The 14,224-nt window shown below is 34.2% G+C and overlaps 1 protein-coding gene across 3 annotated transcripts in view; it reads right to left on the bottom strand.

Annotated features, from left to right (window-relative positions):
- Positions 1-14,224, bottom strand: part of LOC108690394 (furin-like protease 2) — a 380,862-nt gene that overhangs the window by 15,686 nt on the left and 350,952 nt on the right. For all 3 annotated transcript variants that reach the window (XM_018197659.1, XM_018197669.1, XM_018197675.1), the window contains exons 3-4: positions 9,156-9,260; positions 4,836-5,042 (exon numbers count right to left, since the gene is read on the bottom strand). In XM_018197659.1, the coding sequence (XP_018053148.1) occupies positions 4,836-5,042; positions 9,156-9,260 (312 nt within the window). The remainder of the gene's footprint in view (positions 1-4,835; positions 5,043-9,155; positions 9,261-14,224) is intronic.

Here is a 14,224-nt window from a genome sequence, read left to right as displayed (position 1 = left end):
GAGATATATATATATATATATATATATATTAAAAGAATACAAATAAATTTTCTATATGATATAGCAAATTTTATTGAATATCGATTTTGTTGATTTGCCCACCGTCTCCCGCGTTGACTCCTATAGCCGTTATTTCATTATTTATTATATTAAAAGAGATTTCAAAAACTATTCTTAATAAAATAACTTTTATATTCTCTATTTATATTCTGAAATTAACTTTCTTGAAATATTGGAGTATTGTTGAAATGTGGAGTGACTTATACAAAAATCCAGAAATTTCTGCTTAGTACCCCGTTTTTTTTTTTATATTACGTGCGCGATGCCATCGATCCCTCGGTTGTTTCTTTCTCTCCGACGAACACAGGCTAAATTATCCGGCGAGAACGCCAAATTTACGGGTGCTGTATAAGAACGCCATAATCCCATCAGCGTACACAGCGAATGGTGAAGCGGGATGGGTTCGTGCGCACACATTGTGGGTGCATATTGTGCTCGAAGAAAGACAATGCGGCCCATTGTTTCTCGCGACGCGTGCGGTCGACCCGACAAAAAGAGAGTAGAGAAAAAACCCCACGGCCGAGTCGGGTTTACAACAAACCGGGTTGCTCCGGTTCATCCGGAGGTACTCTTTGCCTCAGCATCTTCCATGACAAAAGCGAGCTAGACGAAACGTCGTTTCCATGAGATGACATAGACACAAAAATCTAACAATATAAAGTTCGAAGTACTTCTCTTATATGGTATAAAGAGAATATTTATATAAAGCGCATTACAAACGAAACTCGATTCTAGCCTATTATTCCTTTATTGTGAATTTCTGCAAAATTTGATAACAAGATATACTATAAAATAATTTAAATAATTTTGAAATCTGATACTAAAAAGAAATCAATAACATCAAAAGTTAATCGCGTTTAAATATCTAAGAGATTTAGATACCTAAGAGAAGGATTAATTTTTTAATAATAATTTGATACCTCTTATATAATTTTGATACCTTATTAATTATAAGTTGTTTGTCTACTTTTTGCTTTTGAATCTTTTAACTATATTTCTAACAGATTTTACAGATTTCTAACAGATTTTATTTATGATAATCTTTCATTGCAAATCTCTTGCTTATCTAATCTCCAAATTCTATTTTTACCGATCGCGCCTAAATTTTATTATCCGATCCTCTATTATCGATTCAATCCTCTATTGTATTATCATTTTATCTATAATTATATTTTAGTCTAAGGCTAAAATATAAAATACATGTATTTAGTTTTTATCATATATTTACTATGAATTTTCAAATTATTATTATTATTTTTTTATCTCATTTTGTCTCGATATGCATAATCTCAGTAAATTAATAATGTACACTTTGCTACAGTTTGAGATTTATACAATTATCGATATTAGATTTTTTAATCGTACCGTACATATTCTCGTATATTCAGACATGCAATGATAAATATTTAATAAACATTAAGACTAGAATGTTCTCGTTGTGAAGATGTCAATAAGAAATTTACATTGATTAATTTGCTTTTAGTTATTTCTGTGTTCGTGTTGCAGATATCGATATGATATATCTGCACATACGGAGTATCATAGGTGGTTTATTAGCTTGCGTAAGCCCTGGTTTCCTATCGCGCCTCAAGCGACGCTCCGGGCATCTCGTAAACGCTTCCTGTGCTTTTATATACGGCAGTTTCCGAGCCCGAGTTTCGAGGGTCGGCTTATTTGGGCATTGCTCTCTGCAAATAGAGAGGAGGCCCCAGATATCGGGCGTTCGCCTGAGCTGCTCAAATTTCATATCATCCGATATTACGTCCATTATGCAAAATCGTAATACGCGCGCCTCGCGTTTCTTTAACTCCTCTTTGCTTCTACATCGAATCACGACGTCAGAAAACGAGAAACGTGGACTTTTCTCCTTGCAATATACGTCGGAATAAGCGAGAGAAAAAGGAGCTCGAGAAAGTGCGGAATGTATTTTTGTAAATGCGCCGTTGCGCAAACTGAATTTGTTTATTTCTCATATCGAAAAAGAAATTACATTTATTTTTACAGCTGTCGGTTCGTTCAATCGCGTTCACTTACAAAGTGGCTTATATAATGCAGCATCGCGAATAAATATATAGGTTTTGACAACTTTCTTTCATCTTTGATTCTTTGATCAATTTGTGGCAGTTTCTTTCTTTAAAGCGAAAATTTTATCGTGCACCATCTCCTTTCTCAACTTTTTGATATTCAGCTTTGTTGAGTTTCTATATTTCTTCATCTCGAATTAAAATACTGCCAAAGTATACTCAAGATAAAACGAAAGATAAGATTTCCCTCTCGTAAAGGAATTAAGAATCAAAGTAACTCCGGTAATCGCCTGAAGCATTCGCAAGAACAGGCAATCGGGATGTTCCCTTCTCGGCCGTTCGCCATGAAAGTAACCGAACAGCTAGAAGCCGGGACACTCGATATAATCGAGAACTTCTCGGTAACTTAGGCCAAGACGCCGCGCTGGCGGGCGACGCGTCGGAAAATAGAGAGAGAGAAAAGTTTCTGCCGCCGGATATATTGGGCGAACCTGCCAAAAGCTAGAGCTTCGTTGTTTCCGTTGTTTCTCGCCACTCTGCTGCTGTTCCAGACGGTATGGCTGCACGTTATAAGTTGCTTACGTTCCCGCAAGAAAACGCGTGTACAGCACAACGCGGGTCCATTAAGACATGACTGGTCGCGCGAGAAATAAGTATACCAAATCCGATTGCGCGACGTACCAAGTGTCGAGATTTACTGCTCTTATACAGAAATTTTTAGTTTTTCGCATTTATCCAGTTTCTATCGTTATCTAAAATATCTCATCATTAAAAAATTAATGTTTTATATTTTCGTTGATTAATCATAACGTTAAAATGTTACGGTTATTTTTTAATTTATTGTAATGTTGAAAATAATTCGATAGAGGTCGAAATGTTTGTTATCGATCTTTCCAATATTATTCGTTATTATATCAGTATAGTTGTTTTGTTTTTTAATATTCATTAGTTTGATATTTTAATCGATTATAAGCAATACTTTACTTGGTTCACAAACCTTTTATTTTTATCTTATTTTTATTAATTTTTTATTTATGTGTTACATAAACGTTAATAAGTTAGACCCCAATATGAATAAATCAAATAAGCAAAGAAGTGTGAAATACAATCGAGGCTAGATGTTAACTTAATAGTATTTCTGAAATTTTAAATATATCTTTCATTTATTTAAGTTGCGCGCTTATTTGAATTGCAAATTAAAATTGAAATAGTAATATCATAAATTAAATTAACCATAAATTTAATAATGACCCGAGCAAACATATCAGAATCGTACAGAATTTATTTTTGCGAAAAACATCCTTAGTCAGAGTGATATATATAAATGTATTTTATATATACATATTTATAATTGGAAATGAGAAAAGAACATAAAATGCATATAACAGAATTCTATCAAGTATAGTGATTTTATGATGTTAAAAAATTTTGAAATTATCTAATATTCAACAAAGCCAATAAATGATGACTTAAAATCAAAGATCAAAATTATTAAATATCAATCTGATCTTCCAAAAACTTTTGTACCGTCGCAAAGTAATCTTAATATAAAAAATTCTTATTTGAAATTTTTATAGATATATATCTTTTACACACGGGGCACAAATTAATTACATATTTTAATTTATTCCTCGTAATTGTAGCGTAATATGTAGAATTTAATATGTAAAATTAAAGATAATCTGTTTTGATAATCTCTTTCGTTTTAAATAATGATTATAATAAAATATCTCGATCTCTCTGCGCTTAATGCGGATGATCAGGCAGGGAAGAGTTAGAGTGATTAAGCTAAGCTAGAACAGAACAATAATATTCCGCCCCAATAGGATCGTGTGGTGAAAGAGGTCTAAAACAACGTCAGGCGCGTTGTTTTCGATAATCTCAGGCCGGCCCGGACCATCAATCGATTCGACAGCTCTCATTCAATAAGATCGCAGCATTAGTTGCAGCTCCTAATCGGATAACAAACACCTTGATTGATTGTTTATACGGGACCCGAACCATTATTAGGATAATTGTTTACTCGTCCATGATTACGCGAATCAAATTATGCGAGTTATGCGAGCGTTTTGCTCAAGATGTGGACCTCGTTCAAGTGCATCGAGTCGCAATGGAAACATCATTGCGTTTCTCGGTTATTATAACGCAAAATATGCGATAATTCGGTATAATTACACCGTAATTAAAAATTGAGACGCAGACTGCGTCTTCAAATTTTCTAATTAATAAAATATGTCAACGTCATGATTAAACAAATGCGATTATGTCATAATAATTGAAGAACATTTATGATTCTTTCTTAGATTGACATTATCTAATAAAAATGATGGTAAACAAGTCTGGAATATTATCATTATTTTCATTCTTTTTTTATTATTTTTATTCCATTTTTACAATTTCCAATCCAAGCAAACTGCGCGCAGATTATTCGTCGGTCTTGAAATAGTCCTAAACTGTTAATGTCACAAGCTATTTAATATTGATTCCAATTTTTTATAATGTTTTAAATATGATAATTAAGTACATTAATTATAATTTTTAATTAATACAAACAATTAATATTTTTTTCGTCAGAGAATTTCGGAAAATGAGCATAGTATAAATTTTTTTGAACTGACATCATCAATAGAGTCTTCTCGAGAAAAAAATAATAATTGGAAGTGTCGAGTGATTTAGATAATGTATAGAGTTCTTTCTCATCACATATTCTGTCACGGTGATCTATCTTGTGGCGCGGCGAGATGTACTTACCAGGTACCACTGTTCCTTGAAAAGCGGGTCCGTGAACAGATTTTGAAGTGGCACGCCTCTGTTTCTTTGGCGATGAAACAAGCCAGCTTGCCGCGGACGCGGACCAAAACCACTGAAGAAGGGCTGATAATCGGCGAACGCGTAGGACGCGGCGTCAAAGTCGCGCTTCTTGCGCTTCTTCTCATGCTGCTGTTGAAACCAGTGCACCTGCAACCGAAAGCATACGCCGGATCTGCAACGAGATTTCTTGCGACATCGCTCTATGATCGACTTCGAGCTACGTCATCGCGCTATAAACTTGAATAACTTGGCGAACCGAGCTAAAAGCCATTAGCCGCCAGAATACGTTTTGTTATCTCTCACGTCATTACACTAAGTTCCACACGACATTACACGGTAATGTAAGCCAGTATAACGGTCGCAAATTTTCCCAAGTGTCCGGAATATTTCATCAGTGTCATCAGTCAAGTTTTTTTGCTGGACGATTTATTTATTCACATGTTAATAATATCATAAGCAAGTTATATCAAAAGAAAGGCACTTCAATGTCTTTGGATAAAGTTATTAATCACATGTGATTTTAAATTATTATACATGATAAAATTTATATGAAATTTAATTAAATTTAATAATTTCTATAATATATGTATTATAATATCGAGAAATATTAAATGGATTAAGAGAGAAAGCATTTATTTCTATACATCAACTAATATACATCAACTAATTAATCATTATCTTTATATATTTATTTTTACAAAATTATTAAAATCTAGATTTATGACGTTTTTATGAAATATTTGATTATTACAATACATTTGATATTACTTGAAAGAATTATTTTATCGATAATTAAAAAACAGAAAAAATTTAATTAAGAGAGGGAGAGGAGAGAAAGCTAGAGAAATAAAATTATCTTTTTACTCTTATTTTTAAAAAATAAACAACTACTCGTAGCATCATTGTTGTCTATTGTGTAATTTGCCAGACGGCTATATATACGACTGTATATCGCGACACTGCGACGTGGAAAATTCACCAGGGCAGATTGACTCAATCGAGAGTCATAAATCGAACAATCACCGAAAAACGCCTCGGGGAACGAGCTTTAATTTTAGCGCGCGCTGCGTTCCTCCCATTTCATTCATATCCTCGTGTTGGACCCAGACACGCAATGCGATTCGATGCCCAGTCGACAAATTCACGATCCTCACGCAATTTTGGCGAGGTTCCAAATACGCCAGGATTAACCGAGTTAGTTTCACGGTCGTATTGAAGGCGCACGCCAATGCAGAAATTTCCGAATTTTCAAACTAACACAATGAGTGTAAGATAGGAAATTTGGTACATGTGCTGCTCCATATCGATTATTGAACATGCTAAAAGTCTCTTAAAATCAAACGATTATGGCAGTCGTGAAGTCGAATAGTAGCAGATGTTGCCGTATTCTCTTATGAATTATAAACAGTTGTAGATAGAAGTCAAAATTTTACACACACAAATAATAAAGGAAATGTCACTAAATATATTCGCTAATTAAGTAGAGCTTGTAATTGTTTAAGTTAATTTTAATTATCAATATTTATGAATTTTTATTAAAATAAACAATATAACTTTCATGTAAGTATCAATATAAATACATATTAACATAAATATTCGATCAAATAAAAATATTAAATACTCCATTTAATCATCGATTCATCAGACGTGAAATATTGAATGTTCCTTTAGAAAAAAAATTAAATAAAATTTAAATGCCGACATTAATCACTATTCTGCCAACAAACCATCTAATAAAAGTTATGCGGAATTTTAATTTTCAAATTCAATAATAGTCCATAATAATCCCAATGAAGAAAGTTGTAAAATTCAGACTAAAATTATGTGAAGAATTTCTTTATGTATACATATTTTCCTTAATTTCTCGGAAAAACAATTTCTCAAGTAGTACGATGCTTTTTCAAACATGATAAAAAAAATTAGTGAAAGAAATAAGGCGTTAATAATTCTTTTTATTCGCAGTAAGTTTGTATCGATATGAGCATGACACTTTTTCATCAAAATATAAAAATGAGCAATAAAATGAAACATTGATCGTCTATTTTTTAACGAACAATTAAGTGGTCAACTAAGCGTGCTGCACAATTAATAAGCAGCCAGTCACGATCGTCAGGAAAACGAGAGAGATTTTCCGGTCACGTATCCGTGACTTAGCCAGTCATAAATCCCGGCGATCTCTGAGCGCGTTCGAAAAAAAATGTATCTCGCGCGGAAGTTACCCCCGCACATTCATCCCGTGCAAATGGCATTTTCCTCACGATAATGTGTTCCCCGCGAATACTAGCTCATAATTATGCTATATCGCGATCCCTCGCGTGCAAAGAACTGTATTTCTGTTCCTTTCTCTCTTTCTCTCTTCGACACGATATTTTCCCGACCACTTCGTCTACCCTTCCACTTCGTAATTTTCACCCCGCGAGAAGGAGCTTATCGAGACGAGGACAATGGCGGAAAACGCGGCGACGACAATATTGTCTCTCGAAACAGTGAGATATTTTGCTACGTCCTCGTGAGAGAAGGGACGACGAGGCTTCACCGAGAGTGCACTTAAAGCGACCACCAGGTATTTCCCGCGCGAGTACTAAAGTGATATTATAGTGAAAAATTCGAAAAAAATTTACAGGTATAAGGATGGAATTTCATAAACTATTTATGGCTACGACAGATTTATGATTTATTACCGTTGAATAATAATGCACGTAAATTATGCCGTTTTTTTCACAAAAAAATAACATCTGCGGAAAAATATATATGTTATAATCCTGAATTAAATGTTAAAAACGTTTTACTACATGGAAAAAAATCTAGAAAAATTAGACCAGATACCGACATGAAAATAATTATATTGGATTAAAATAATTATGTAGAGACAAGTGTTTAAACGTGATAATTCTGCAAAAAAAATTTTGATATTTAAGCAGTCAGTTCGAGCGTACAATATAATATTAAAAAATAATCTAATATAATTATTTTCAAATTTGGATCTAGCTGAATTTTTAAGTACTTCAACAAATCGTTCTTTACGTATGCCATAAAAAAATATTTCTTGCTTTACAGTTGCAAAATAATTTCTATCCTTGACTGATTTTTTTCATAGTTAAAACTCAATGTTTTTTATCACAACGCTAAAATTTAGACTAGAACCAAACAAAAACACGTTTCTGGTCAATCAAAAAAAAGAAGACACATTTTGCGATCCTTTGTGAGGTATACCGTTACCGTTGAATATTCTGTCACTGCGTGACAGAATATTTAACTATAAAAAAACTGCATACAAACGGGAGAATGATTTTTTGAAAACGCAAGGATACATATTGAGAAAAAAATGTAACATTTTTATGATGGGACTTTATTATTTACGTAACATACATTGCACAGCTTGTTTTCAAAACATCTCAGTACTGAACTCATATCCTTTCTGGCCTTTTTGATCCTATTGACATTTTCCAGACTTTGTAAATATCTTTCTTTCTCTTTCAGTTTTGTTGCAAAAATAAAAAAGTATTTTTTCGATAAGATAAAATGGCGCGATTACAACAACACTTCATAAAGTTAAAATTATTAAAGAAAAATTATTAAAGAAAAATATTTTTAATTAATTTAGTTGTTAAAAAATTGTTAAAAATCGATGATAGTAAATCTTATTTTTAGAAAATTATTTTCGTCTTAATTCACAATTTTATTCTGGGGCTTCTTTCGGCCAAACATTCACCAGCCAGAACACGTATTTCTTGCGATCGTTAACGTGCTTTAAAAGGACTTGGCCAATTAAGCTGTTTGTCGAAATGCACGCCGCTTTTACGCTGACCGATCGTGAAGAGTTTTACCAAGTGATTTAATAGCGCTTATAGCAATGAATTTTCTGTCCGAACAATCGTTACGATCGATTCATTAACATGTCGATTGTCCAATAAATTTATAAAAACGTTTGTATATATGAAAGAAGTATACACTGCTTATGATTATAATTATCTTATTCTAATTATATTTATTTCTGTCTCTTATGACTGCACACTCCGTTATTTCGTTCTTTGCACGCAAATTTAATTTTAAATATAATTTTTTTTTTTTAGTAAAAGCAAAATCTTTAATACCGTGACTAAAGCTAATTAAATTTTTCTTTCACAGACCTGGAATAAATCTACTATGGCTCTCAAACATTACGTCTTACTCTTTGAGTATGAATCAAATCTCGTTCCCGTGTGCATCTCGTAATTAATGTCTCTTAATTAGCGCAGAAACAAGAACACGTCAACTTACCCGCGGTTCATCCCTAAGCGCCTTGTGATGTGGTTCGCTCGCAGTGAGGGATCTCTTGTGTAATCGCTTGTGAGAGAAGAGGTAATAATTCTTCAGGGCACCGATCTGAAACCGAGAAATAAAGTACTTTTATTGTCATAATTTGAGTGTGGCTCGAGAGGACCGGCATCGCGTCCTCGTGCAGACGTAAACATGAAGAGAGTGCTCGCAAGTCTCCTTCTTGCGACTTTTCGATGGCATTTCGATGGTCTTGCAACTCGATATCGTTTCGACTCACAAGTTTGGCAGTAACTCTCGAAGTGTCGTTCCTGAATTATATGGCGGAACTTGTTAAATCTCGTCTACATTCATCGCGGTGTTTTCTGCAGATGATAAATGTTCCCCCCAACACTTTCGCTTATGATAGATAATGTAATGCATCGTGAATAAGCATGAGAGAAATCTAATTTGTCCGAAATTTTTTATCAATCAGCATAATAATGAAGAACTAAAAAAGAACTGATACAAATTCTAAAATAAATAATTGAAAAACTATCTTCATAATTTTCAGATAATATTTATTAGTACAATTATTTGTGATTTTGACATATCATGTTTCATTAACATTAATAATATTAAGGATATTGAATAAAAATTCTTTCATTATATTAATAACGATAAAATTATCGTAACGAGAGAACGGTATCAATAACTGATTTTTCAAGTATTGTTTGTCGACATCAGTATCAAAGGCTTCTGTTTTTGAATTCAGCGAGCAGAGATTACCGAATCGAAAATTAACATTAATGAACGACACGCACGACGGCGCTTGCAACATTGCCTCTCATTTTAGAAGTTTAACGCGATCCATTAGAGATAATTGGCAGCTTATTGAACGCCAGACGATTATAATTATATCTATACGTATAGTGCGACATTACGTGTCGTTATAGAGTAGCGACGTTTCAGTTTGGTTGATAGAAGTGTTTGTCGATAATTCTAAGCGCAGTCATGCTCTAATAATGTATCGTATACCAAAAATAATTAATAAGTTACTCCAATCATTCGTCTGTTATTTAAAGAATTAATTATATATCTGATAATTAATTAATTATTAAATACTTATTCAATTAATAAAATGAAAAATAGGAAATGTTAAGGACTGTGTATGTAATACTGAACATACCATTGTTGCTTCATTCGATAAATAATAAATAATAAAAATTCTAATGGTAAAAACTAAAGAAATTTTTTTTTTCTATTTATGTAGAAAACTTTTTACAGCATACATATATTTCTATTTATATATACGTATTCGTATGTATTCTCTTATATGAATATACCTTTTAAAATAATTAACTAGCTTTAAAAAAGATAACTGAATTTGCAATTTAAAAATTAAATTTAAATAAATTTGAATTAAATTAACAAACTAGACCTGATATACGATATTATACTTTTCTTACTCTGCGTTATTACAGAGTACATTTTTAATACTAAATAAACTATATGATGTAATGTTTTGTGCAAACAACAGCATGTGTCTATGATTCACAAGCACAGTTTCCGCATTACTCTGATATGATCCGACACTTCCAGAGGAAGTCGTAAGAACCCATGCTTTTGAAACGGCGCAACTTTCGCCAGCGAAGTTTCCGGAACTTAGTCGGAAAGGGAATCAACCAAAACTGCATCGTACCGCGAAGTAGAATCACTTCCCGAAGCTGTTTTTGCACCACCGATGCTTTACACGTGTCGCCTACTTGAAATTCTTCTACGACGCCTGCCTTCCGGAGCCGCGATTCGAAAATTGAAGAGGATTCGCGAAGAACTCGGACGCGATTTGCAAAAAAAGAAGAGAGAGCGCGCTTTATTTTATCATCGAGCTTTACCCGAAATTTTGCGGTGATCTCGAGACAACTACTCTTCGACATTCTCCGGACTTCTTGAGGATCTAAGTAGTGCCCAAGAGTGGCAAAGTGCATCACTTGCTCCTCTCAATCTCGAGTTATCTTTCGTGTGAAAGAGGATTACTTGCCCTAGTTCTTTCACTTTAACCATTTTTTACCTCTTCAGAAACATAGCGATGTATATCATGTGTATTTATTTGAAAAACTGTGAACTTGCTCTTACTTCATAATAAGGCAATACTTCAGAATCTTAAAAATTATTACACTTTTTTTTTATTTAATATTTTCTTCGTAATGTTAATACTTTATCAAATTTTATATATCAGTCAACAAATGTAAATTAAGTTGTTAAGTTTTTATTCAAATTAAGAAGGTTAAAATGTTGTTTATTATTAACTTTTTTTAGATGTACTTTACGGGAATCAACTCATTTTTAATCGTTTATAACTTGTAGATTTCGAACCATAAATTTTAAACATTTTTATGCGCCAAGAAACTGACCAAAAAATTTTGTTCGCGTGAATGCCGGATATACACTATGTAGTCAACAAAGATTGAGGCGCGGAAGGAGATGCGATGAGACTATCGCTATTTCTCGAAGATATTTCGCGGACGTGATGGAGCATGCCTCGCCAGTTTCACTAGCGGGTATTATATAACTCTCGGCTGGCGACGATGCCGGAAGGCCCATTCGCATATTTCCGTATTCCGCCAACAATTTTACGTCTAACTTGTGCGCGGCACGCTCGTTGGCTTTATGACGCAAATTTCACAAGGGCGGGTCAAGGACTAGCTTGAGGGCTTCTTCCTTCCGAAGTGCGGCCGAACGGCGTCCGTTGAAATTCTCGCTCAACCATGCGGAATTTTGATAATATTCCCAATTATTTCGCGGTCATGGAAACAAGATGCCAATAATATTTAATCTTAAATTTGACCATGTATTATGTTTATATCCTACAAAATATATCTCCGTTTATACTTGCAAAATTCTGTTTGGTCAATAAATCCATTAACTGTTTATTTCACGATTATACAAATTACGATTTGTATAATCGTAAAATAAACAGTTAATAAATTTATTGACAATAATTTATGATATAGAAATATAAATTCGGCTAATTAAGAAATTTATATAATAATATTTTTTTATTATTTTTAACAAAAATTCATTATAAAATCTCTATGATTGTGAATGAAAAAAATTACTTAAAATTACAATTATTAGAGATAAGAGTAAATTTTTGAAAAACCCATAATTAAAATTTTTCCACTAAATTAATTTTTACAAATATTATTTATGTAATTTTACATACTTTATTACAATACACATATAACATTTTCCCTTAGTAATTCTAAAATATACGTTCTTATAAATTTTCGAAACGTTGAATTTCCGGATAAATGGACTTCCTCCTATAGATATTACTGGCGATCGACTTTCTTCATGAAGATGATGACGTAAACGCGAGGTCACGTCGTCGCTACTAAAAATGACGAAGCGCCCAACTTTGACGCGATCTCTCGCTCCACTATCGTAGAGACTTGGAGACTCTACAGAGGAGAATTTTCCCGTGCGTTTGTTACCAGTCGCGTGAGTGATAGTCCCTCTCCGACCTGCTTCTCTGGCTCTATGTCATCCGCTCCATTAACGCCTTACTTCCAGTTTCCAGCTGGAAGGCGGTGCAATAAAGCCAGGAAGATGGTGGCGAATTGAACTGATTCGTTTCCGGCGCGATTAGCATAGAAACTATCGTGTGAATCTTCAGATCATTGCCATTTTTGTAGTATTCTATTGTCAAACAAATCCGCCCAACTTGAAATAATTTAGTCTGAACGACTGCAGGCGACAACAGTTAAAAATCACATACGAGATTAGCGTGAATAAAAAAAATAATCAAATAAAATCAATGCTTAATCTTCGATCTTCGAAAATCGAAATTTTCATGACATAGCTCTCGATAGTGAAATTAAATGGAATCAGAGTAAATTGGGTTTTCGTTGAAAAGCAAAGTTTCAATGGCGATGACCAACGTTTCTTTCGAGTCGTAGAATCGTGTACCACTCGCAGCATTAGCCAAATCCTCGATTCGCCTCGACCTTGGCGATCTTCCTAAAATCCCTTAAATCCATCCGGTAGCTTTTCTGGAAGCGATAGTGCCGTCGCATTCTCGCTCACGTTCTCGAACGCGCCGCCGGTAATCCCGATGGGAGATACTCGTCGCGGCAGCTGCGCGCGGGTAGGAGTAAAAAGACGAGAAAACGGATGAGAACGGGTGGTGATGGTGGTACAGGAAGCGGAGGTGGGAACCGACATAGAGTATAGCACAATACAGCGCAATTTATTAATACTCTGGGACTCGTAGCGCCCTTAGGACCAAACGGTGAAATAGATATGCCAGCCGAGGTGGGCGAGCGAGCGAGTGAGCGAGCTGTTACAAGCCTGAACGGAAATGTCAGGACAAAATGTCCTGTACGGAACATATGGCGCAATCTGCGAGAAAATAGTGGTATAATCAAGACGCGCGGAAAGACGTCAATTGTATCGTAAAACAAAACAGTCTTTCATTTAATTTGACGTGACTTCGCCTGAATGGAATTCTAATTTAAAAGTTAGTTAATCGCGAAGACACTTGGGAAGAGGGATGTGGAGGACATGATAGCTGTCGAGAAAAGCTGATTTAATCCAGTAAGATCGATTGTGAATTATATTTATAAAGTGAAAATTACATTTATAAATTTAATCAGTTTTTATGGATCCTAATGAAATTACGGATTTAAGACTGCTTCATTTTTTGTCATCTTACATAGTCAGGAAGAAAAATTGACATTAAGTACGCCAAAGGGACGTCTGTCATTAAAGATTAATACGATAGAAACGGGATATCCTAGCAGAATCTCTTTTACTCTATATACACTTTCATATATTCTCGTATATTTTTGAAAGCTGATCCACGCCGTTTTCAGCGTGACTAACTTTTATAAGGATCTCGTGAACGTATACGGGGCGGAGAAAGCTGACGGTGGACGATAACTGCAGTGAACTTAATTGTAACATCAAGATGATTTCTTTCAGGGAGCTGAACGCGCTTTGATGGCGTACTTAAATCCACTTTATTTATCGAGCCCGAGGCGCGGGATTCAGTACGTCACAGAGCGGAGTCATAAGATCTAAAGAAGAGA

The sequence above is a fragment of the Atta colombica genome, unplaced genomic scaffold (genome assembly GCF_001594045.1).
Source record: "Atta colombica isolate Treedump-2 unplaced genomic scaffold, Acol1.0 scaffold105, whole genome shotgun sequence".
Taxonomy (NCBI): Eukaryota; Metazoa; Arthropoda; class Insecta; order Hymenoptera; family Formicidae; genus Atta; species Atta colombica.
Note: the sequence above shows the minus strand (reverse complement) of the source record. Positions and strands in the feature narration are given on the sequence as shown.